General features: G+C 40.3%; 2 protein-coding genes across 2 annotated transcripts in view; one reads left to right on the top strand and one right to left on the bottom strand.

Annotated features, from left to right (window-relative positions):
* The window catches only part of ELF5 (E74 like ETS transcription factor 5), a 39,863-nt gene extending 27,663 nt beyond the window's left edge, over positions 1-12,200 (bottom strand). Inside the window, exons 1-2 of the mRNA XM_035328761.1 lie at positions 12,108-12,200; positions 11,813-11,890 (exon numbers count right to left, since the gene is read on the bottom strand). Coding sequence (XP_035184652.1) covers positions 11,813-11,890; positions 12,108-12,134 — 105 coding nt within the window. The 5' untranslated portion in view covers positions 12,135-12,200. The remainder of the gene's footprint in view (positions 1-11,812; positions 11,891-12,107) is intronic.
* EHF (ETS homologous factor) overlaps positions 1-17,458 on the top strand; it is a 63,605-nt gene that overhangs the window by 8,282 nt on the left and 37,865 nt on the right. The window lies entirely within an intron of this gene.

Below are 17,458 nucleotides of genomic sequence, written 5' to 3'. Positions count from 1 at the left end.
AGATTCCAGGCACAGCTGTATATTTTTCAAAGTTTGAGTATGCTTCCATTAAATTTCTGTCTGTGATTTATATAAATAAATATCAATTTGTAAATACTTCACAAAATGGAACTCTGGTCTGAAACTGGTTACACATCTGTATCACTTGGTTACAAATAGCATCAACTGACTGCCTGCAGTAGCCTTACATAAGACATATACAGTCATTTTGCAATCATCCCTCTTAAGAGCTCATTAGGAAAACAAAAAGACAAAGAACAGACAGAAGAATAAAAGCATGATCAAGGAAAGAATTATATGACTTTGGTCACTGGGAAGCCTCAAACTCACTTCAAGCAGCAAATTTTCAATAAAGCATGCAATTAGGAAATAGTCCATAGACCATAAGATGGTCACATACAAATCTCACAGTCTTTGTAGTTCTAAACCAAAACACAGTTGATCTTTTTTAACTCATGAAGTCTTTTTGTGACTGCAGGGTAGAAAAAATGTTGTTTGTTTATTTGAAGTCTACTTCCATTAAAAACAACCAAAATACAGGAAAAAAAAAAATAAGAGAAAGACTCTTGAAGAATACATGCATGTCTGGAATCCACAATGATGCGTGAAGGAGCAGGACAGGTACATTAAATGTATCTCTCAGTCATTTTAACTTTGAGTAACTCTTCCTTCCTCTCTTGTGGAGTACATGCCAGAGAATCGTTCATCAGCTGAGCTCACCCCAGTCTTTTTGTCAGTACTCATCAATGGTATGGGGTGGTTTGTGTCCAGAATATCTGCCAGGCATGGGTTTTATAGCCTGTACTATCAGGCTGGTGCTTGGGTAGGCTTGGGTCCCAGGCTGCAAGAAGGAGCAGGCTGGACTGATACAACAGATGCAGTCACTGTGAGTCCATGCTTCCCTTAGCAGTGGGTCCAGGTCTGAGTTCACTACTCCTTCGGGAAATTTCTCTTTGGAATATGCAGTTGCTGGCTGGGGGACAAAGTGGAGGCTACGTGGGCAGGTGTATGCTGCCTTCCCAGGCAGGTAGGAGCTGTCAGTTAGGAATGTAGCTCATGGGCTAAACCCCCTCTTTATGGCTCCTTGTTGAGAAGCAAGATCCAAGTTCCTAGGCAGAGGTTAGGAGATCTTTTTTTTAGATACTAGTCATTGCATTTTCTGATAAGGACTTGCATGCAATGCTGGTGAGGAATCTGCCAGGGCAGCATTTTTTTTCCACCAGAAATTGCCCTTCTGTAAAATTGAAATATTTTTTTGAAAATAGATTGCCTTAGAATATTAGTGGAAATTACATTCTTGATCAAATCACACAGTGAGAAGCTCTGCTTCATTCAAAACGATGTGACAATACCAGGATGGATACACACTTTCTTATAGCAAACAACGTCCAGGATGACTCTCAAGTTAGGAGAATATTTCATCCACTGAAGTGATTTTCATATTCAGTCAGTTAAAAAAAAAAAAAAAAAAAAAAAAAAAAAGCAGAGCTCTTGACTTGGTAATGAAGGAATACATAAGTGCAAAAGAAACATCCCTACAATGGATCAGAGGGAAGGTTTTAAAAGAATGCAGATGTCTGTTGTCTGAACTGTGAACACTACCAAGTGGTTTCCAGCATGGTAAACATGGCAAGACAGTGAGATAGACAGCTTGGCCAAACATATATTTATTTGTCATGGCTATTGATGCAATTTGGGTGACAGTATTTACACACAGATGTAATATGGAATATCCAATGTAGGATATCCTTAACATTTATCAGCACATTCAATAGCGGGTAGCAGCAGCAGTCATTTTATCAAAGACAAGCATCATAAACTCTGTAGTTGCTTATATATTTTGTATGTGACATTCAATTATTCCTGAAAGAGAATTAATCCTCTCCCTTCAACTGCTGTGTGAGGATATAGGATCTGTTGCTGTTATCGGGTCTCTCCTGGATAGCATGTATCTTATTTCTTTAGCAAGGTGAGCAAAAATAAAGTAGCTTGGAAGAAACCACTTTACACAAACTTGACAGTCATCTCCCACTAAATTACACAATTCTCTACTTGACTTCTTATATGCTCCATTAGTGCAAGACAGCTAAATGCTGTTCAAATCAGATGAGCGAAAAGAACCCATGACCCTATTTTATGAAAAAACTTAAAGACTCAGCACAGTCTACCTCTAATGTAATTCCCAAAGCTGCTGATTTTTGAGTTTCTTTTCAGGTGTCCCCTGGATCTTCACTACCACAAAAACATTAAATGATGTTTGCTGAACCAATAACAAAGTCTTAAAACACTGCTAATTTTTTATTTATTTATTTTTTCAATTCCAAATCACAGTTACTGGAATTGACTCTTGACCTGAACTGTAACTCATCAGATTCATTCTGCTGAATGTTGCACTTAATTATTCTTAATTCTATTGAATTAGTTGTGTAGCAAATCGGTTTAGAGGCTTGGTATTTTTCTGTTGTTACGTTGCTGTTGCAGAAATACTCTGCAAACACTGGACTGAGATCCATTCATTGCAAAACAATGAGATGAGCTAATGCACATTTGGCATTTCTTTTCAGCCTTGTTTCCTAAGAAAGCCTGTGCATGTGTAAATGCATGTACATCTTTCCCATCTGTCTCCTCATGCCTGTTTAAGCTATTAGCCAGCTTTAACTAAATTTGAATGAGTAGTAGCCATCCCAGGAACATCGCAGTTTGTATAGAAGTAGTCAGGTAAGGAAAGGTGGGAGACCCTTCAGTGTTCTCAGTAAAAGACAAACCCCAGGAAGGGTTGCAACTTTCCCCCTCTGACGGGGGAAAGGAGGAATGCTAAAACCCATATACAGATAGAGACTCAGAGATGTATTTCTGAGAGCAAACAGTAAATGTGTATGAGCTGATACAGAATCGCAACACGTTGAGTCCAGACAATTTGGATTTTTGGAATTAAAGTGAAACCCTAATGTTGTTTAAAGCCAATGTTTTTGTCATACCTGGATCTGATTCTGCTTGTGAATTTAAATCAAAACCATCCTTAAACTCTGAGTTTACCAGACTCCCAGACTCATTTTTATCTGTATGATTCTTATGTGATGAGTTCCACAGATTACGTACACCAAGCGAGACAGATCTGATTTTCTGTGGAGAATAAGTTAGGAGTTCCCAGAGATGTGCAAAGTGAGTTAGAGGTTACAGTAGCTCCTTCGTTGTTTGCGAGAAGGCGAAAATGAAGACCAGAACCATTCCTTTCAATTTTGGCTTGTTCTCCACAAGGTGGTGCTCTTTCCCTTGTCCTGAGGTGGTTTTTGTTCAATCGTCATTCAATACCTAGCCATATTAGCCCCTCTGCATCTCTTGATCCGTTTCTGCCCACACTGCTGTCACCCTGTATGCATTACACTGGGTGACTGCCTTTGGCCAGCTGTGCATGCTGCAGTTGTGCATGACTGCCTTACAGGATGTTTGGAGTCTGGAATTTCTTCAAAACCTTATGCTTCATTGCAAAACTGTGATATTGCAACCGAGTCCGATCACATTGCGTCAATCCATCCCAATCCTTTGTTACCGCCATATGTGTTCACCTTCACAGCACTGCCTGAGACAAGCGAACCAAGAAACCAGGTGTGTTTCCACACACCAGCACGACTGTTAGAGGGCACGACGTATTAATCAGGCATGGGATTGTGACCCGTGATGGAATGCGTTAGCTCTTTGGAAATCGCTTATTGGTTTCTCCAGATCAGGTCTGCATCACTGTAAACAAGTGGATGACACGCCAAATTAACAACAAAGGCTGAGTCAAACAGGAAACAAAGCTGATATTACAGCATCTGCATCTCGCGATTTCCAGAGCACTCGCTGCCCTCGCCTTGACACCAGGCTGTCCCCACCGCCCGCCCCACCACCTGCTGAGGGCAAACTCCGACTTTGCGTTGGCCAGCGCTGAGGAAATGTGGCTCACCCTGAGCAGCTCGCCAGAGAGCTCTTGTGGCTTCCATTTTACCTAGTGCCAGGAAGGCAGCCAGCAAAGGAAGTTGTAAAGGCTTCACTATCTCTATAAAAGGCTATAAAAGCTATAAAAAGTTAACAGTGTCCCATGACATGGTCTCTCACTTTAGATGTATGAAGTGACACTGCACAAAACAGTAAAGCAACTGATCCACAAGGAACCTGACTGATTCCTGGGACCTGACAACCCTCAAGTGTGCCAGAGCCACTGGCTGCTTGGTGGGAGCAGCAGAGCCAGCTGCAGCCCTGATCTTCCACTGCAAGCACCCTCAGCCTGCCCACAGCTCTCCATAGCCCTAACCTCTTCCTTTTTGTGGAGCTTGTTTTAAGAAAACTCATGAAATAGCAAAGCATGTATTTTGCTGTAAGATTTTTCCTCTTTTTCTTTCTCCCTCTCCATATGTTTAACTGATATCAGTCTCCAGCCCCCTCTAATAACGTATTATTGGAGACGTTAAGGAGATGCACCTGCTAAGTGGCTCAATGATTAACCCAGTGTCAGGAAGGGGTGGGTGTAGGTTCAAACATTTAATTTAAATAGATGGTGGGCAGGGGGAATTACTTTTCTGTAGCATTTATATGCGTTGCTGATGTTACTAGGCTGAGAGGGAGGCAGGTAAGAAGCTATAGTTGCAGAGTTGTTTTTTTTTTAATTTTTTTTTTTTTTTTTGGTAGGAATTTCTTAAAGTATTTTATAGCATTGAGAATTATCACTCTCTCATTCATCTCCTCATGAAATAAGACAGACACTTGCCCAAGGCACATGGTGAGTCAGTGGCAATGCTGAACAGGTATGCCTGGGCTTTAGCTTGTGACCTTAGAGTGCTATTTTGGGGTTCTGTAACAATACTGAACTTCAGAAGGGGAAAAAAAATGTTTAAAGAAAAGCATGGTGAGACCAAACAACTGTATCAATCCAAATATGTGTAACTAAGTCCTTTCTTCTCCTGTCAAGTGCTGCTAATTCACGTAGTTCCTTTCATCTATAGATCAAGCACCATCTGAAAAACAGTTAGGACTTTTGCCGGAAGGATGAACTAAAATTCCATTCTCCTTCCTTTTCTTTCAACGTTTTAGTGGAGGAAAAAAAAATGACTGCATATAATTTTGACTTCAACCTTCACTTTTTAAGATGATATGATTTTTGCAGCCTGTTTATTATTTTTGTGCCATTGTAGAAATTTCACTTGCAATGGGTTTTGCTGTTTATTTTCCTCACTGACAAGCTGTTGTGCCATAAATGCTCTTCCACAGATTGTCCATCTGTGTGAATGGTGACTGGCTGCATGGATCTTGAGAGCTGTTCTTCTTAATATTCCCTAATGCTTTAGAGAAGTATCAGTTTGTCTGTTTTGAGACAGCATTATTCAAATGACTGGATACTAGAATATTCTTGTATGGATCCACTGTGTCAAGGAAAAAGACAGAGAGGAAAAAAGTCCTCCCATAGCTGTAACAACAGTGGTAGAGCCATTGCATGTTTGTGTCAAGTACTTCAAGGTTAAATGATGACCATACCAGCGGCTCAAAATCTGCTTGGTAGTATAGATTGAAAAGATACTTTCAGTTTGGTCTTTTCCTACATAAAATTTGCCTTTGTTTTAGAACTAAAGTGTAGAGGTGGACTTACCTTCACACTCCAGCTACCTTGAAGGTAGGATGCATTTAGAGATGAAAGAAAATTGTTGCAAGAATTTTAGCTCTCATCTGATCCCCTCGCCAAGAGGAAAGACTTCAGAGTACTTGCAGCTAAATGGATTCCTTTTTCCCATTCAGAGCTGTTTGGCTGGGAACGATGTTTGGGAGGTGACCCAGCTCCACTACCCTAGAGTGTGAAAATTGATTTGGAAACAGAATTCTGATGAGGATGGGACAGAAGGGCTGTGGGAAATGCTTGCTCGTGATGCAGAAATGCAAATTGCTAATAAAGTATGAGTTCAGGAGAATTAATCCAGCAAAGAGTGCTTTTTATCTTCTCAAGAGGCCAACAGTTTGAAACTGTGCTGCCCTTCTTTAGACATCTTAATTACAAGTGGATACAGATATGCTGGCACACCAAATAATAGCAAGGTACTGTGATACTTCATTTTTAGACGAAAGGAATGTATTTCTTGTTTCTGATCTCAGGCATGGGCAGTAAAAAGCAAAGGTAACATTGAGTTTTAGGAGGGGTCTGGAGATACTGCTTCCTCCCTGTACCGGGGCAGAGGGGAAGGAGGGGTAGCTCTGTTGTTTGGTCTGGTGCAGCCCATTTGGACTTCTGAGTTTTAGCAATAGCACAAGTGATTAATGGGCCAAAAGCTACTGAGAGAAACTGCTTTTGCTGATTCATAAACTCAATATAACAAAGATAGCCTTGTCCTGACAAAGGGAGGGGTAGGTTGATCTAATGTCATAGTTCTATCTCAGCTGCAAAAGCTATCGCTCAGGTGAGGTGAGGCAGGACCCTCAAAGCAAGGAGTGGACTCTACCTCCCAAAGGTTACCAAGGGACTGCTGTGACTCTGAGTTTATCAGAACCAAAGCAACAAAACAAGAATCCAGCTTCCAGATAGCCTCCAGCTACGTGGCTTAGATGGGTATTGCTGCTGATAAGGTGCTGATCGGAACAGTATTGATCACCAGGCTAGCACTACCTTCTGTTCTTGAGAATGACAGCACGCACCTTCTGACTTTGTCCTCTGCATTTAGGTTTGGGTGCTTCTTTTAAAACCATAGACACTATGGTAAACACTATTTAATTACCAAAAAGGACTCAATGTCTAGGCCAAGGTTTCGTCCACCACTAAAGTCCCGAGGAAAGATTTTCAAGGGTGGAGTTAGGAGTCTCAGGCACTTTGCCACGCCAGCACTGGCAATGACACTGCCCCTTGGCACCCTGAGACTGCTGTGGCTGATGCACCCTTTTCAGAGGCTGTGAGCATTTCCTGGGGTAATGCATCCAGCTGAAGGTCTTTCAGCCACATCCTTTTTTCTCTCCAGGGCATAAGAAGAGCCAACAAAACTGTATCATACCGGTCCTGAATATTAGTGAAGCAATGATGAGTTTCTCTCTGTGCCTTTCTCAAGGGAACCTGGAAGAGCGATTCAAAGAGCTTTGAGAATGTATGTTTTAATAACACCCCTGGACTGTACTTGCTGGTCTTTGCGTTTGGCTTGACATTTTGTTTACTATAGTGTTTGTGAAATAAGGACAGCCATAAACATCCATCCAGCTGCACCTCTGCAATGACATGCTCTGACACGCACGAGTACTTTCAGTGGAAGTGTTCCTGCAGCCATCTTGAGAGATCTTTGTGGGTTCTCAAGTCATCCAGTTAGGGAGAAAAACAACCATAACATGTTACTGAGGTCACAGGATGAATAAGACGTTATGAATAGCCATGCTGGAAACAAAAGCTTTGGTGAATAGTTGGTGAGAAATGTGGGGGTTGACAAAGTTTGCAGACCAGTTCAAAATAATAAAGCACTGGGAAAAATGTTAGCTTGTGGATAATGTCCAAGTAAAAAAAAAAATAATTGAACAAACTGTTCGATGTGGGGGGCTTCACCCACCCTTATTTTCACCTGAGTGGTGAATCATTGGGTCACCTTCTTGAAGGTAAATCATTAAGTAAAAAATTTAGAGGGGAGGGAAAAAAAAATCAATGTCAGGTTTACCCTATGTCCCAGAGCAGTGAATAATTGCTTTGTGTTGCTGTAGCAACAGATGGCTCAATCTTCTGGGCTTACACTTCTCACCAGAATGTCAGATCTTCTGAGCAGGTCATAAATAAATTTGATGGTATCTTCTTTGCATCAGAAATTTTGCCGACAGATAAAATACCTTTCTTTTCTATGCCCTTTAAAAGAGGGCATATACTAACATGCCCACATAATAACTTGCCCATTTGTGACAAAGCTGTTCTCCATATCATGTCTTACTGTTGATTCACAACTTCCTTCATGAACTACTGGGATTTTATCTGAAAGTTTCAATCAGATGTGTATTTATAAGCTTTTCTCAAATACAGATTGCAAACATTCATAGACTTATTCTCCCAGCATCTGTATGAAATGATACTGTTTCACAGGTCTGGACCTGAAACATGGGTATCATATAACCCGCCCATAGTCTTGCAGAAAATCTATGGCGGAAAGAGAAATACGCTCCAGATTTCCCAAGATAAACCCCATAGCCTTAAATACACAATCATCCAAGCTAAACATCAACTCTGCAATCATGGGTCCAGGCATATCTTTCCCTGATATGATAAATGGCAGAAATATACTGGCACAAAATGATAGCATGAAGTTAAGTATTAGAGTATTTACTTTTCTTGGTCTTGTGAAATCCTAGCACATTGATCTGTTTTTCCTCCCTCTGAGGTAGATTTTCAGATTTTTCTTATCTGATGGATCTTTAAGTTCACGTTGGTATTTTGGTCACTCCATTCCCCTTTCTTCCACAAAATAGGTTTGTCACCTGTCAGGAAATTTCCAAGGGAAGAACAGAGCTGGTAGCAGGAATCAGCTGAAGGGATGAATGCTCTCATTACACGAAAGTGCATGCTTAGCAATTAAAATATTCTAAAATAACATTGTAGTTGTTTTTGTGCTTTATGTACAGTATTAAAAATAAAATAGTCTACCACAGGTAATTTATGAAAGCAGCTAATAATGAGTTCATTATTGCATAGCAAGCCAAGTTGCAGTCGTGGTTATAGGCCTAGCCAAGGTCTTTGATCTTCTGGTTCATTAATGTATAAATGAAAAGACTTTGGCTTTCATCTCACATCCATTGGCTAATTATCTCAGTAACTGGTCTCACTCAGATCTCAGGCAGTTCTTATTCAAGGACTTACCCTTTCATTTTCCATCCTCTATATAGTCAGTGAGTCACCAGAGTCATGATTTATTGTCCTTTCTTATACGAGATTTGTTATTTGCACAGCTCTGTCCAAGGGACTCATCTATCTATAAAATTTTCAGTTGAAACAATTTGAAAATACCAGCTAATGTAGCTATTTGCAGTGATACCACTGGATATTGGTTATGAGCTGATTTTAAACAGGAAAATGCACCACAAGGCTGAACTCAGTATCATGAGAGTTCTACTGTACTCTGCCGACTTCTTCCTCAGCTTCCCATACATCAAGATGTGAAACCCATGTCTGTGAATACGGTTCTGGGTTAAGAGGGCATTTGAAATAGCAGTGAAGTTGAGCTCTCAGATCTGTTAGCCTAGGTGTTAGAGTGTACAATGTCACAGGTGCACAGCAAATAATTTCCTCTTACAGAACTTTCAATTGAAGTCTTCCTATCAGCTCTAGGATCTCTACAGAAGAACTTGTGTAGTTTTGATTTACTTCTAAATGTTACAAATAGCCACTTCTGTTCAGACATCAGTCAAAATAATGTTATTCATATATTTATATTCATTTATATTTCTAAATGAATGAAATTTGATATGCGTGGTGTTGTTACTGTCCTTTGTTTTATACAGATTGTGGTTTTCACCTTGTATCTCAAAGAAAGGTTAATAGATATTAAATGGGGCCTAATAGATGACTGCAGACCTCTCCCTGTCTCTCCATCTTTTTCATTTTCTTCATAACAATTAATTTGGTGTCAGCAAATAGGAAAATTAAGTTCCCAACTTAGAACTTGCAGACCAAATATTTTATGCTAGTACACTAAGACATACGCCCTGTTTCTTATTTTTGTAAACAAAACACTTATTGATCAGTTATGTTCTGAAATAGTCCTAGAAACTCACAGTTGTCAGAAACTCACATTATAATCATCTTGTTGTATTAAGATGATGAATGCTTGGAATGGTAAGACTGCTGACGTAACTGAAAGTTCTAGTGGTGTTTCATTTTCCTTGTGCCTTTCAGTGAGCAATGAAACATTTTGTACATTTCCATGTATAAAAATGTTATGGCTTACTTGCCTTGACTGCCATTTTACTTCCAGGGATGAGTGCTGGTGCTAGGAATGGAGCTGGTTCTATTGAACTATATTATATGGAAGAAAATGCTGAAGGTGATATTTAGCAATGATTGACTCACATCATTAACTGCTGTTGTCAGGGGGAATTTGCTTCTGTTATTTTTTTTCCTTATCTATACACAACTGCCCATGAACAGGTAGCTGCTCTCTTCTAACTTGCACCCCTATGTACAGTTTGTTTCAAGGAGCCTCAGTGCCTTTGCATCTAGCATTGTTGGAGATGTGAATAGCGATGTGATGTATAGTTTAGGAGATGAAAGTAGCTCCAAGTAGCATGGCAAGAGGAATATGCCAGTGGGTTATAACTGGAGCATATGGATGAACATGAGCAGGGCAAAAGTGAAATAAATGGCTGAGATAAGCTTCTTGACAGATTTTGATAAACCACTGAGTAGTCTTGCAAAGGGAACGGTGGTACAAATAACACCATAAGCGACACTTAAAACTAATCTAGATAATAGACTAGTTACAATTGTACTTTTAGTAGTGGTTTCAATACATGAAATACACCTGATTGATTAAGGAACTCATTTAGATGGCTAAACATAGTCCTAAAGGCTGTATCAGCCTGGTCTGATCTCTTAGCTGACACTGCATTCAGCAGGAGCTTGGACTAGAGACCGCCTGAAGTCCCTTCTGACCAGAGTTATCCTATGAAATAAATGTATTGTGATGGAAAAGGAATCCAGAAAGTGACTGTTCCACTTCCTATACAGTCCATGAGTTGAAAATACATTTTTTTTCCTTCTTTCTCCTTCTTTCTTCTCTCTCCTCTCTCTTCTCTCTCTTCTTTTGCACGCCCTAGACATATTAACAAAATTTCCTGCGCTAGCTGCATTGCGATCCAAGAACATGCTAGCTGTGTGCTTTCTGACCATACCCAAGAGTGCTCAGAGGTGAGCATGTTGTCAGTTGTCTTTTTGAATAGATCATCAAGGCCAATAGCTAAATGATGTCATTGGCTGTAATGACAGAACAGACAGTTCATTTCAGTTGCACAAGTGCAATCTCCTAGTACAGAAATCCCCATAAAGACTAGGTCCGTTCTTCTGGATGTGGCTGCTCCATAGGTACTTCTTTCAGGTATCCTTTTGAGAGGCATTTCTGCAATGTGTGTATGTGTGTGGGTGCATGGTGAGGCCACCTGTGGCCTGCTATATCACCAGTAGGCTCGCTTCACTCCTTTGGGGGATCAACTCCCACTACTAGAGTGATTCTAGCAGGCATCACTGCCTGCCAATATGTCCTCACACTTAAAAAGAATTTTTTTTCACACAAAATAATCTTGTAGAGTTCTTCTGTTGAAACATGTAAGTAGAAGGATTGGCCACAGGGCATGAGACCAGTGATGGAGTTTCCTAAAGATCACAATTCCAGCTCCAAGGCTTTCGCTGGCTTACTAGAAGAACAGGGAGCAGCTCGGGGAGAGACTCACTCCTTTGAAATTCAGGGCTGTGTTGCTGTGGGTCACTGAGTCTAGTTTGCAAGCCACAGAATGAGAATGAGTCCTACTAAAGTCACTCCAATTTTTCTCATTCTTTCCTCCCACAGATGCACCATGCCAGCTGCTAAGAGCCATTTCAGAAAGGGCATGGGAGAAACCTGGGAGAAGGTTTTTCTTTTAAATAAATCAAGTAATTAATTCTGAGTAATGCAAAGTAACATAGTAACCCTGCACAGGGATGATGAAGTGCCAGCTTCATGCCAATGCGCCTCACTGCAGTACCTGGGATTCTGCTCACATGGTCACTTTCCAGGATTTAACAGCCTGGCTGGTAAAAGGCAAATGCAGCTCTTCAGTGCTTGTGGATCAAACAGCTACATACCTGAATAAAATTGGCCCCTTCCACTTGCAAAAAGAATGTACTTGTACTTTCAGCTGGGTTCATGCCATATGTTGTAACCTGCCAAATACAAGGATTAGAAAAGTGAGATCTTTGCATACTAAAGGTGTCTGAATAATACAGCTTTCACACATGGGCAGCCCATCTCAAAGACTAATGCAGCATAACTCTGAGGACAAAGGCTAAATTTTTCTGCATCTCAAGCTTAATCGGTGTAATTACTACTAGTACTTTATTCTGGTATATGCAAGACCTTCATGTATGGGATCCCACTTACCTCTACGGAGTCTTCATCGCTAGGCATCCTCTACCTTGGAATGTCCTGCAGACGGGAATGTGTTTATCTTCATAGACCTCCATCAGTTGAAGAAGAGTTACCTCATTAGCAGCATAGACTAGATAGATCCAGAGAGACATTGCCCAAAGGCTGTGGCAGAACCCAGAAGAATAATTCAGGCCTCTCAAGTCTTATGCATGTCCTGCTTTAAAAAAGAAAAAAGTATCTGCTCTGTGGTTTAACATGGGCAAATTTTGTAGTGGGAACCAGCTGATTTTATCTGAAGTTGGTGTAAAAAATTTGCTCAGACTGTCCTCCATGTCAAATAGAATAGTATTTCCCTTGGTTGTGCATATATTGAACATGCGTATTCCCTGTCGGGTAGCATACTGGTGTGTCCAGCTAAGGGAGGTGAAGGAACCTCTTGGGGACATATAAGGACATGGCGCATAAATCTACTGAAAGTTTCACATTTCTTTTTATCTGTTAGCAAAGTTGAAGTTTAGTAAGGAAAGGGTGCACTGTTTCAATTTCATTATACAAACAAATAAAAGTACTTGCAGTTCCATGGAATTTTAACACAGTTAATCATAAACCTGATATTTGCATCTCACGGGCACTGAGCATTGTGTAGATACTGGAGTTAGGATAAACTGGTTTGGAAAGGTTTGCCTGCTATAGCTATGTCCAAGGCTTAACCCTCATTCCCTGACTGATGCTGGCGAAGGAAATCCTGTCATCATTACAAAGATTAGAGGATAGTTTATGAACTATTCACACATAGTGATATCTTGCAGGTAAGCTGCCTGCTTTGAAATGTCCCCAAAAGATCTGTTCAAGTGAGATTCCTAAGGCGAACTTGAACCATGAAGATTTGGGTTTTTGATGTCCTTTGTACCTATGCAAGTCTTAGATCCCTTCATTCGCTTCTGTTCAGCTATTCTAACTTTGCCTTACGGCAGATGCGTACACTCCCTGTCTCTAAAGGCTGAAATCTTGGAGGCCTTTCTACTAGCCCTTCCCAAATACATGAATGTACCCATCTGAATGCACTCAGCTCACATTTATGCACCAAGACAGACATATGCATAATAAGATTCTTACTTTATCCCCTCCTCAGTCATTCAGTCATGTAATGCTCAACCACATGCACGCAGACATGCATGAAAATGCACTCATCCAGAGTATTATTACTCTTCAATGTCATGAAGAGTGAGAAGCTCGCGTTGAAGAACTTGGTCACCCACATATTCGTGCTGCACTGGGTCTCTGCTGGGTGTATTCCTAGTTGAGCAATCCAAGGGAGCAGCACAAGTACTATAAATTCATTGTAACTAATCAAATCCATAATCTCACAGTCAGGCACCCTGCACCCCAAACTCCCCCCCCCCCCCCCCCCAAGGTTAGGACCTTTGTTGTGCTGCCCTGTCCTTGAACTACTTTGGTTTTAAATCTGCACATGGGTGTTTGTGTCCAGGGATGACCTTGGCTCCTCATCACTGTTTCATTTTGTCACCCCATGTGGCTCAAAAGGGTGACTGCCTTGAAAAGTAGCTGGTTACAGTGTGAACAATTTAGATTTTCACATAACTGCTGTTATCACTTTTCATTATTTTATAGGCTCCTCAATCTGTCCTTATGGCATATAACTTTTTTTTAAAATTATTTTTTATTATTTTTTGGCAGCGTGTTGTCCTTACTTTTTAATCTTCTGCTTTCCCAGAGCATAAAGAAACTACACATGTTCCATGTACATCTCTGCTGGAGATTATCTCAAATTAAATTCTCCCCTCTGAATAGCTTTAAAGCTTGGGAATACTCAAACCATGTAGATTCCCCATAGCTTTGCAAAGCCCCCAGGGAGTTTCTTACAAAATCTAACGCTTAAGTTGAGAAAAGTTTCAACTGAAAAGAAATAGGGTTAGAATGAGAACTCTGCAGCTGGGACCCACTTACCATGTGTAGGTTTCCAAAGAGGTGTGACGTTATGTACTCTATATAAAATGCCTATGTCAAATACTGTGATGCAGTCATCTACATGCAGGAATGAACGTGAACGTTTGTCCAGCCATCCTGCAGTGCTTATACCCACTTCTTCTCTGTAGCTCAGTGACAAGGTGTCCACATGATGTAAGAGCTCTTCTGAGCTCTCTGATTGTGCTCCAGTTCCAATGTCTCTGAAACCAGTGGCTCTTGCAGGACTACACAGTGACTTCTATTTACAAATGGTCCTAGCGCAAACATCCTTCTATATTCACCACGCTTTGGGAAAGTGAGGCACAACACATAGGAATGGCTGTGCCTCTCCTGGCCTCTGTGGTTTTACCATGTCTGGGTTGTGAATGTGACAGGAAAAGTATCTGAGCCCTGCTAAAAGTTTATCTTGCTGTATTTGTGCTCCTTTGTGCATTACTGTGTGCTTGTGTTCAGTGAAAGATAGTTTTATGTTCTTAAAATCAAAGGTTTTGATTTGTTTTGTTCCCAGCAGCATCAAGGTGTTTGCTAAGAGACTGAAACCACAACAGATAGAAAAGACCCATTAGGTCATTTTGCCCTGCCTGTTGTTTCTTAACACCTACTATTGCATAAAGTTATGAAGCTTTTTCTCTGACAAAGCATTCCACAGTTGGTATAGCCTCATAATAATCCCTATTTGGATTTAGAAATTTTAATGATAAAACACTTATTCAGTAGTTCTTCATCCCCTTTGATGCATGCAACCATCTGTTATAAATAAATGATTACCTATGTCCATAATTTCCTATAAGAGGAAACACCACTGAGAAAAAGAAACTGTTTATGTGAATAAACAGAGAATACATGATTATTGACTGACTCCTGAACAGGCAATGAACAGAACTATATTTACAAATGCTGTTGGATACATATTGTCAAAATCTCACAGAGGTCCATGGAACTGCTTTGGTTCGTATGGGCAGAAAACATGGCCTTTAGGTTTTATAAATGCTTTCTTATCAATTGGTCCTGGTGATTCCTTACAAAATGTTCACTTTGTTATTTCAAATGAGTTGCAAAACAAAACAGATGCTGTGCTGGATTTAATGGTCTCCTCAGTTCTGTACACCTTTATTTGCTACAGGCATTATTTATTAATTTTGATGTCTCTCCCCATTTCTCATACCAGTTTACTCCCACCAGTGTGAGCAACAATAGAAGCTCTTGCACAAAGGAGTGGCTGGATGCCACTGCGCTGTTACATTGAGTTGGTTTGACCTGCACACTGAGGAGGCTGAAACAAACACATAATTAATAATAAGACTATATTCTCTCTAGGATTTGCATTTTTCCTTCAGAGTTTGTGTAAGCCATTCTATTTGCCCTGCTGGTTCATTTTAGCCCTTTGTTACCCTTATCTTTTCCATGGAAAGCTTAACATGTTATTTATTTTATGTATTATTATTTTTTTAGTTTCTATACCATCCCCATTCTGTTGCTTAGTTCAGGTTCTATGTTTTTTCATCCCAGAATATTTTTTCTCAGACTATGGACAGAATTGCAGTGAACCTTGCAAAGATTCTTGCATACTTTTCCTGCAAGTCCTTCAAATAACAGGTACACACTTAGTTCTGCCTCTTCCTTACCTTTGGACTGGCAAAATAACAGAAACCCCTGTGGAGTTTCTGAGAAAATGTCCATGCCTCAAGCTGCCCTGAGTGGAAAGGAGACTGAAGGGTCAAGAGCCCCAAGAGCTGGAAAAGTGGTGCTTATGTGGTCCTTCTGGCTGGCAGCTGGCTTTGCTGGGGGAGGAACTTGAGGGACCTCATTTTTACCCCTGTTTTCATCAGGATGTCCAGTACTCCTTTTGAGGCGTGCTTGGATTTGCAGGACTTCTCATCAGGAGGACATCCAAAGCCAAACAGCTTTGTTGCTCAGTTACTTCCAGTTCATCAGTTCCAGTTTACAGCATGTTGGGGTCTGTCTGATGGCTCGGGGGTTGTGAGGAAGCTGAAGAAATATTAGCATACATAGCTGTATAGGTTTAGAAACTGAACCTTCACAGAATTGTACGCAAAGCTGATACTCTGTTGTGGCCATTGCCTAGCTCCTCATTGTTACTGCCTTAACTTATAATTTATTCAAATGGTAACCACCAGAGCTGTAATGAGTTTTGCTTTAGGTTGAATAAGTTTGGAAAAATCCAGACAAAATGCTTGAGCTGTTTTCTAGACTGATGTCATGGTTTGTTCATGAAAAAAAAAAAAAAAAGTATTTTCTTGGAGAAAGGGAATGTGATTTACAAAACTGCTGAGTGCTAAGATCTGAAAGGGAGGTGAATGGGAGTGTGCTTTCAGTACTTTACATAGCTGTAGAATACTAAGTGATATAAATACATGGTTCTTAGGCATCTCAGAATGGATACTGTGAATTATTAAACACCTTTACCTTGATCTTTTTTAGGATTCCCTATTAAAATAGGGATAGTAAGTTATTACCTTCTCACTTTGCTAGGGCAGCATAAAGATAAATGTTTTGGTGCTAATACTGTAATATTAGTGCTAATGCATTAATAGAATGCAATACACTAATGTACATGTATTAAATGTTTATTTACATTATAAATAAATGTGTTACTACAATACCTCAAATACCATGAGGATGAACACTATACGAAAACTCATGAGGAAATAAATACAAGTTTTCAGAGCAAGTTTGATTCATGTGCAGCAAATACAGCTCAGGGCCACTCCCTGAATACATAATATTGGTTAGCTTCGCTTCGAAGGAATACCATTTTGTCTGTGTCTTAAGTACAGTACTGCTTAACTTGTCACAATGTTAATAATGTTCTTCTAATTCTGTTTCTTGTGTATGGTTTCTATTTATTTATTAAACGTGAAGTGCAGGCAGGTGTCTCAGCATTGGGTATCCTGTGGCTAAGCCCAGGACTGAAACCTTTAACTCCCCAGTACAAACCTCTGCCAACTGAACTGAGAGTAGCTGCTGGGCCTAATGTGGGACTCACAGAAAATGTGTCTTTTCAGAAGGGTGAACACAGACTGGAATAGCCCTTGTTAGCTGCTGGCAAAGCCCTGTGAACCTTGAAAATGGAGAATGCTCAATGCACAAGAAAGCTGCAGGAAATGCAGCTCAACATTGTGGAGTCTATTATGTGGACTGCTATTTGCCAATTGGTTTTAAACTGTCTGAATTTGGATGTATTTTATTGGTAGTGGTAAATCACACATCCTTAACTCAGTGGCCAGTTGATCAGTCATTGGTTCAAACACAAATGTTCCAAGGAAAAAGCAGAGACAGTTTTTACTATGAATACAAAGAACAGTATCCTTTCCTTTCCTTTCCTTTCCTTTCCTTTCCTTTCCTTTCCTTTC

This window comes from Oxyura jamaicensis, chromosome 5 (assembly GCF_011077185.1).
Source record: "Oxyura jamaicensis isolate SHBP4307 breed ruddy duck chromosome 5, BPBGC_Ojam_1.0, whole genome shotgun sequence".
Taxonomy (NCBI): Eukaryota; Metazoa; Chordata; class Aves; order Anseriformes; family Anatidae; genus Oxyura; species Oxyura jamaicensis.
Note: the sequence above shows the minus strand (reverse complement) of the source record. Positions and strands in the feature narration are given on the sequence as shown.